This window comes from Perca flavescens, chromosome 1 (assembly GCF_004354835.1).
Source record: "Perca flavescens isolate YP-PL-M2 chromosome 1, PFLA_1.0, whole genome shotgun sequence".
Lineage (NCBI taxonomy): Eukaryota > Metazoa > Chordata > Actinopteri > Perciformes > Percidae > Perca > Perca flavescens.
The window spans coordinates 43629065-43637445 of NC_041331.1; the positions used below are offsets into that span (position 1 = coordinate 43629065).

Genomic DNA, 8381 nt, shown 5'->3' on the forward strand with positions numbered 1-8381 from the left:
TAGTCAGAAACTGTGGTGTGTTCAGGAACTGTGGTGTGTTCAGGAACTGTGGTGTGTTCAGGAACTGTGGTGTAGTCAGGAACTGTGGTGTGTTCAGGAACTGTGGTGTAGTCAGGAACTGTGGTGTGTTCAAGAACTGTGGTGTAGTCAGGAACTGTGGTGTGTTCAGGAACTGTGGTGTAGTCAGGAACTGTGGTGTGTTCAGGAACTGTGGTGTAGTCAGGAACTGTGGTGTGTTCAGGAACTGTGGTGTAGTCAGGAACTGTGGTGTAGTCAGGAACTGTGGTGTGTTCAAGAACTGTGGTGTAGTCAGGAACTGTGGTGTGTTCAGGAACTGTGGTGTAGTCAGGAACTGTGGTGTGTTCAGGAACTGTGGTGTAGTCAGGAACTGTGGTGTGTTCAGGAACTGTGGTGTAGTTAGGAACTGTGGTGTGTTCAAGAACTGTGGTGTAGTCAGGAACTGTGGTGTGTTCAGGAACTGTGGTGTAGTTAGGAACTGTGGTGTGTTCAAGAACTGTGGTGTAGTCAGGAACTGTGGTGTGTTCAGGAACTGTGGTGTAGTCAGAAACTGTGGTGTGTTCAGGAACTGTGGTGTAGTCAGGAACTGTGGTGTGTTCAGGAACTGTGGTGTAGTCAGGAACTGTGGTGTGTTCAAGAACTGTGGTGTAGTCAGGAACTGTGGTGTGTTCAGGAACTGTGGTGTAGTCAGGAACTGTGGTGTGTTCAGGAACTGTGGTGTAGTCAGGAACTGTGGTGTGTTCAGGAACTGTGGTGTAGTTAGGAACTGTGGTGTAGTTAGGAACTGTGGTGTAGTCAGGAACTGTGGTGTGTTCAGGAACTGTGGTGTAGTTAGGAACTGTGGTGTGTTCAAGAACTGTGGTGTAGTCAGGAACTGTGGTGTGTTCAAGAACTGTGGTGTAGTCAGGAACTGTGGTGTGTTCAGGAACTGTGGTGTAGTCAGGAACTGTGGTGTGTTCAAGAACTGTGGTGTAGTCAGGAACTGTGGTGTGTTCAAGAACTGTGGTGTAGTCAGGAACTGTGGTGTGTTCAAGAACTGTGGTGTAGTCAGGAACTGTGGTGTGTTCAGGAACTGTGGTGTAGTCAGGAACTGTGGTGTGTTCAAGAACTGTGGTGTAGTCAGGAACTGTGGTGTGTTCAGGAACTGTGGTGTAGTCAGGAACTGTGGTGTGTTCAGGAACTGTGGTGTAGTCAGGAACTGTGGTGTGTTCAGGAACTGTGGTGTAGTTAGGAACTGTGGTGTGTTCAAGAACTGTGGTGTAGTTAGGAACTGTGGTGTGTTCAAGAACTGTGGTGTAGTCAGGAACTGTGGTGTGTTCAAGAACTGTGGTGTAGTCAGGAACTGTGGTGTGTTCAGGAACTGTGGTGTAGTCAGGAACTGTGGTGTGTTCAGGAACTGTGGTGTAGTTAGGAACTGTGGTGTGTTCAAGAACTGTGGTGTAGTCAGGAACTGTGGTGTGTTCAGGAACTGTGGTGTAGTTAGGAACTGTGGTGTAGTTAGGAACTGTGGTGTAGTCAGGAACTGTGGTGTGTTCAGGAACTGTGGTGTAGTTAGGAACTGTGGTGTGTTCAAGAACTGTGGTGTAGTCAGGAACTGTGGTGTGTTCAAGAACTGTGGTGTAGTCAGGAACTGTGGTGTGTTCAGGAACTGTGGTGTAGTCAGGAACTGTGGTGTGTTCAAGAACTGTGGTGTAGTCAGGAACTGTGGTGTGTTCAAGAACTGTGGTGTAGTCAGGAACTGTGGCGTGTTCAAGAACTGTGGTGTAGTCAGGAACTGTGGTGTGTTCAAGAACTGTGGTGTAGTCAGGAACTGTGGTGTGTTCAGGAACTGTGGTGTAGTCAGGAACTGTGGTGTGTTCAGGAACTGTGGTGTAGTCAGGAACTGTGGTGTGTTCAGGAACTGTGGTGTAGTTAGGAACTTTGGTGTGTTCAAAAACTGTGGTGTAGTTAGGAACTGTGGTGTGTTCAAGAACTGTGGTGTAGTTAGGAACTGTGGTGTGTTCAAAAACTGTGGTGTAGTTAGGAACTGTGGTGTGTTCAAAAACTGTGGTGTAGTTAGGAACTGTGGTGTGTTCAAAAACTGTGGTGTAGTTAGGAACTGTGGTGTGTTCAAGAACTGTGGTGTAGTCAGGAACTGTGGTGTGTTCAAGAACTGTGGTGTAGTCAGGAACTGTGGTGTGTTCAGGAACTGTGGTGTAGTCAGGAACTGTGGTGTGTTCAGGAACTGTGGTGTAGTCAGGAACTGTGGTGTGTTCAGGAACTGTGGTGTAGTCAGGAACTGTGGTGTGTTCAAGAACTGTGGTGTAGTCAGGAACTGTGGTGTGTTCAGGAACTGTGGTGTAGTCAGGAACTGTGGTGTGTTCAAGAACTGTGGTGTAGTCAGGAACTGTGGTGTGTTCAAGAACTGTGGTGTAGTCAGGAACTGTGGTGTGTTCAAGAACTGTGGTGTAGTCAGGAACTGTGGTGTGTTCAGGAACTGTGGTGTAGTCAGGAACTGTGGTGTGTTCAAGAACTGTGGTGTAGTCAGGAACTGTGGTGTGTTCAGGAACTGTGGTGTAGTCAGGAACTGTGGTGTGTTCAGGAACTGTGGTGTAGTCAGGAACTGTGGTGTAGTCAGGAACTGTGGTGTAGTTAGGAACTGTGGTGTGTTCAAGAACTGTGGTGTAGTTAGGAACTGTGGTGTGTTCAAGAACTGTGGTGTAGTCAGGAACTGTGGTGTGTTCAAGAACTGTGGTGTAGTCAGGAACTGTGGTGTGTTCAGGAACTGTGGTGTAGTCAGGAACTGTGGTGTGTTCAGGAACTGTGGTGTAGTTAGGAACTGTGGTGTGTTCAAGAACTGTGGTGTAGTCAGGAACTGTGGTGTGTTCAGGAACTGTGGTGTAGTTAGGAACTGTGGTGTAGTTAGGAACTGTGGTGTAGTCAGGAACTGTGGTGTAGTTAGGAACTGTGGTGTAGTCAGGAACTGTGGTGTAGTCAGGAACTGTGGTGTAGTTAGGAACTGTGGTGTGTTCAAGAACTGTGGTGTAGTCAGGAACTGTGGTGTGTTCAAGAACTGTGGTGTGTTCAGGAACTGTGGTGTGTTCAGGAACTGTGGTGTAGTCAGGAACTGTGGTGTGTTCAAGAACTGTGGTGTAGTCAGGAACTGTGGTGTGTTCAAGAACTGTGGTGTAGTCAGGAACTGTGGCGTGTTCAAGAACTGTGGTGTAGTCAGGAACTGTGGTGTGTTCAGGAACTGTGGTGTAGTCAGGAACTGTGGTGTGTTCAAGAACTGTGGTGTAGTCAGGAACTGTGGTGTGTTCAGGAACTGTGGTGTAGTCAGGAACTGTGGTGTGTTCAGGAACTGTGGTGTAGTCAGGAACTGTGGTGTGTTCAGGAACTGTGGTGTAGTTAGGAACTGTGGTGTGTTCAAAAACTGTGGTGTAGTTAGGAACTGTGGTGTGTTCAAGAACTGTGGTGTAGTCAGGAACTGTGGTGTGTTCAAGAACTGTGGTGTAGTCAGGAACTGTGGTGTGTTCAGGAACTGTGGTGTAGTCAGGAACTGTGGTGTGTTCAGGAACTGTGGTGTAGTCAGGAACTGTGGTGTGTTCAGGAACTGTGGTGTAGTCAGGAACTGTGGTGTGTTCAGGAACTGTGGTGTGTTCAGGTGACCAGAACTCACCCGGACAGAACGGCGTGCGAGCCGAGGAAGTCCACTGACATGGCGGTGGCCTGAAAACACAGAAACCCAAAAATACTGTCGGGTATTTGTTTCATTTAACCCAAATATTTAAATAATGATCTTTCTGAAGACACACACATATACACACACACACACACACACACACACACACACACACACACACACACACACACGTTTATGTAGTTGAACGTTGGAGCTTCTGGCTTTAACGCGGTCTCATTCTCTAACAGATTAGTATGATTCCTAAAACAATCACTGTGTGTGTCTCTGCGTGTGTGTGTGTGTGTGTGTGTCTCTGTGTGTGTGCTTCTGTGTGTGTCTGTCTGTGTGTGTGTATGTGTATATGTGTGTGTCTGTCTCTGTGTCTCAGTGTGTGTGTGTGTGTGTCTCTGTGTGTGTGCGTGTGTCTGTGTCTCTGTGTCTGTGTGTCTGTCTCTGTGTCTCAGTGTGTGTGTGTGTTTCTGTATGTGTATGTGTGTCTGTCCGTCTGTATGTGTGTGTGCGTCTGTGTCTGTGTCTCTGTGTGTGTCTGTGTGTGTCTGTCTGTCTCTGTGTGTGTGTGTGTGTGTATGTCTGTCTGTATCTGTGTGTGTCTGCGTGTCTCTGCGCATGTCTGTCTGTCTGTGTGTGTGTGTGTGTGTGTGTGTGTGTGTGTGTGTGTGTGTGCCTGTGTATATCTGTCTCTGTCTCTGTGTGTGTGGGTGTCTGTGTCTCTACGCATGTCTGTCTCTGTGTGTGTGTGTGTGTGTATATATATGTCTGTCTGTATCTGTGTGTGTCTGCGTGTCTGTGTGTCTCTGCGCATGTCTGTCTGTCTTTGTGTGTTTGTGTGTTTGTGTGTTTGTGTGTCTCTGCGCATGTCTCTGTGTGTGTGTGTGTGTGTCTGTGTGTGTCTGCGTGTCTGTGTGTCTCTGCGCATGTCTGTGTGTGTGTGTGTGTGTGTGTGTGTGTGTGTGTGTGTGTCTCTGCGCATGTGTGTGTGTGTGTGTGTGTGTGTGTGTGTGTGTGTGTGTGTGTGTGTGTGTGTGTGTGTTGTCTTGTTGTTGTGTGTGTCTGTATCTCCTGACGGTACATCTGAGGGTAACTAGAGAGTTCCGGTGATAATACAGAGCCTGAAGTGAACTAAATAACGGGAGTAACCGGCGGTCTGTTGACCTTTATCTAACTGTATTCTAGGCGCAGTTTTCGGACTCAAATACCTGCGCATCCCGAAACTCCACCACCACATTCTCGCTGCTCCAGCGGGCCGCCATCTTCCCTTCGTCTTCTACCGTCAACAAAACGTCACGTGGTTCTAATGAGGCCTGACGCTGCGTTCGCGCTCCCTGGGAAAAAAGCTGGAAAAGAAGTGTTAGTGGTTTTAGTTTTTTACTGTTAAACATTAGTTTTGTTAATAAAGTTGCAAAAAAAACCAAAGAAACAACAGCTGTTAATTATATTAAAGAGATGCTGTGTTCACCACATTATAAAACATATGTACAAATACTTATGAAAGTATATAAATACTATACAAATGTATATCTGTGTGTGTCTGTGTATGTGTGTGTGTGTGTGTGTGTGTGTGTGTGTGTGTGTCTGTGTGTGTGTCTCTGTGTGTGTGTGCGTGCACGTGCGTCTGTCTATGTGTGTCTGTGTGTGTGTGTGTGTGTTTATCTGTGTGTGTGTCTCTATGTGTGTGTGTCTCTGTGTGTGTGTGCGTGCACGTGCGTCTGTCTATGTGTGTCTGTGTGTGTGTGTGTGTGTGTGTGTGTGTGTGTCTAGCTTTGTGTTTGTGTGTTTGTGTTTGTTTGTGTCTTGTGTTTGTGTGTTTGTGTTTGTTTGTGTGTGTGTGTCTGTGTGTGTGTGTGTGTGTGTGTGTGTGTGTGTGTGTGTGTGTGTGTGTGTGTGTGTGTGTGTGTGTGTGTGTGTGTGTGTGTGTGTGTGTGTGTGTGTGTGTGTGTGTGTGTGTGTGTGTGTGTGTGTGTGTGTGTGTCTGTGTGTGTGTGTGTGTGTGTGTGTGTGTGTGTGTGTGTGTGTGTGTGTGTGTGTGTGTGTGTGTGTGTGTGTGTGTGTGTGTGTGTGTGTGTGTGTGTGTGTGTGTGTGTGTGTGTGTGTGTGTGTGTGTGTGTGTGTGTGTGTGTGTGTGTGTGTGTGTGTCTGTGTGTGTGTGTGTGTGTCTGTGTGGGTGTGTGTGTGTGTGGGTATTTAATGGTGAACAGACGATACATCTTAGAAAATTAGCGTAAACTCAGAAAAACACGAAGCTAAAACACATAAATACAAAAGAAATGTTAAATATTTTCAATAATTAAACCTCCAAAACGGACTATAATAATATAAGTAAATCACCAAAGTGAGCAGTTCGTTATTATTTTTCCGGAGTTCCTGAACGTATCAAATTTCTGACAGGTCTCTTCTGATTGGTCGGGCCAGTCGGCTCGTCATAGATCCAAGATGGCGCCTACCTTAGTGGCGCATGTTGTCGCAGACGCAGGAGCGTTTTTAAAGAAAGCTTCTCTGCAGGTGAGATTTATGGACTTTATTCATATTTAACCGGTTAATCGACTCTGTGTGAAGGTACCGACCGGTCAGAGAGACTGTTGTCGGTTAGTGACCCCGGAGAGAAGCTAACGGCCGAGAGGCCACGAGCACCGGAGAGACAGCTGGTAAACATTGAAAACATGACCGTTTTATAAACCGTTACACATACATGACGTCAAACACTGGCGCGTGATAACTTACCTGTAGGATAGGTGGGTTCAGCCTGACGTCACATCTTTTCGGTCCTGTTTGTTTCTTGTAACGTCACATCATCTCACTCTCTCTCTCTCTCCCCTCTCTCTCTCCCTCTCTCTCTCTCCATCCATCTCTCTCTCCCTCTTTCCCTTTCTCTGTCTCTCTATCTCTCCCTCTGTCTCTCCCTCTCTCCCTCTCTCCATTTCTCTCCCTCTCTCTCTCTCCCTCTCTCTGTCTCTCTCTCCATCCATCTCTCTCTCTGTCTCTCCTCTCTCTCTCTCTCTGTCTCTACCTCTCTCTGTCTCTCCCTTGTCTCTCTATCTCTCTATCACTCTCTCTCTCTCTCTCTCTCTCTCTCTCTCTCTCTCTCTCTCTCTCTCTCTCTCTCTCTCTGTCTCTCTCTCTCTCTCTGTCTCTCTCTCTCTCTCTCTCTCTCTCTCTCTCTCTCTCTCTCTGTCTCTATCACTCTCTCTCTCTCTCTCTCTCTCGCTGTCTGTCTCTCTCTATCACTCTCTCTGTCTCTGTCTCTCTCCATCCATCTCTCTCTCTCTGTCTCTCTCTCCCTCTGTCTCTCTCTCTCTTTCTCCCTCTCTCTCTCCTCTCTCTATCTGTCTATCCATCTCTTATTTTTTATTTATTTTATTACAGAGACAGTGCATATTAAACATTTCTGTCAATATGCCAGAGTTAGCCACAAGGCTATTTTTGATCTGCAGTAGGGCTGCAGGTATCGATTATTTTAGTAATCGAGTATTCTACCGATTATTCCATCGAGTAATCGGATAAGAAATACTTTTGTTTGACTGAAGAGCAATAATTAACAATAGTTCGGTTAAATGTTCGGAAAAAGCTACATTTTTATTGCCTACATTGCTTAAAATATCACATCTCAAAAACTAAACATTAAGTGCATTCAAGTGCCATATTACATTGTTTTTTTAAAGAAAGCAACCTCAAACTAAGGCATACATTAAACATACATAAACATTACATTAAGTTGTGCAACTTAACTCAGTTTCAACCTGAGTCTGATCTGTATATAGGCCTATATGTAAATATTAGTTATACTCAACCTATTTTAATTTATATATTTGATTACTATGCTTAACAGCTCTGTTACACTTATGCTAGTAGATCGTTGATCAGTTGTTTCTCCGTGGGAGAGAGAGAGAGAGAGAGAGAGAGAGAGAGAGAGAGACAGAGAGAGAGAGACACAGAGAGAGAGACACAGAGAGAGAGAGAGACACAGAGAGAGAGACAGAGAGAGAGAGAGAGTAGTAGATAACTTTATTGTCCCGTGGGGCAGTTGGGTTTGCGGCACAATCGCAAGGCACTTTATAACAAGACATCATACATAATACAAACAAATAATTATTACATCAGACACCATCAAAAACAAAAAATGAAGAATATACATCACACACTACAATACACTACACACCCTTGGTTATGGTCAGACCAGCTGGACGACTAGCTTATCCTGAATGATTTAAGGCTTTTATGGCTTGTGGTACGATAGAAAATTAGTATCTGTTCTTGATCAGAAGGGGTAAGCAGAAACGACGCATAGATGGCAGTAGTTTAAAATGAGATGCCAGGGGGTGTGTGTGGTCACGTACAATGTTATTAGCCTTTCTCACCAGTCGGTCTTTGTAAATGTGTTCAATGATTGGTAGTGTTACCCCAAGTAACTTGCTGGCAGTTAAGACTGTTTTTCTGATTGTCTTTTCTGAGACTCAGTGGGCATTTCGAACCAGCAGATAATACAGCAAGTTGAAACACTTTCAATAAAAGCAGTATAAAACATTTGGAGCATCTTGTTATTAACATTAAAAACAAGCAGTTTCTTTAAAAAGTACATTCTTTGCTGTGTCTTAGTCTGCAGGAGGTCCGTCCAAGAGTCCCATTTAAGCTTGTTGTCCAGTACAATGCCAAGGTATTTGTAGTTTGTAACAACCTGAATGGAACC

At 45.5% G+C, this 8381-nt stretch overlaps 1 protein-coding gene across 1 annotated transcript in view; it reads right to left on the reverse strand.

Moving 5' to 3' along the window:
* LOC114557545 (GATOR complex protein WDR59) overlaps window positions 1-6435 on the reverse strand; it is a 34536-nt gene extending 28101 nt beyond the window's left edge. The window contains exons 1-3 of the mRNA XM_028581107.1: window positions 6419-6435; window positions 4897-5034; window positions 3677-3726 (exon numbers count right to left, since the gene is read on the reverse strand). Coding sequence (XP_028436908.1) covers window positions 3677-3726; window positions 4897-4950 — 104 coding nt within the window. The 5' untranslated portion in view covers window positions 4951-5034; window positions 6419-6435. The remainder of the gene's footprint in view (window positions 1-3676; window positions 3727-4896; window positions 5035-6418) is intronic.
* Window positions 6436-8381: the final 1946 nt, after the last annotated feature.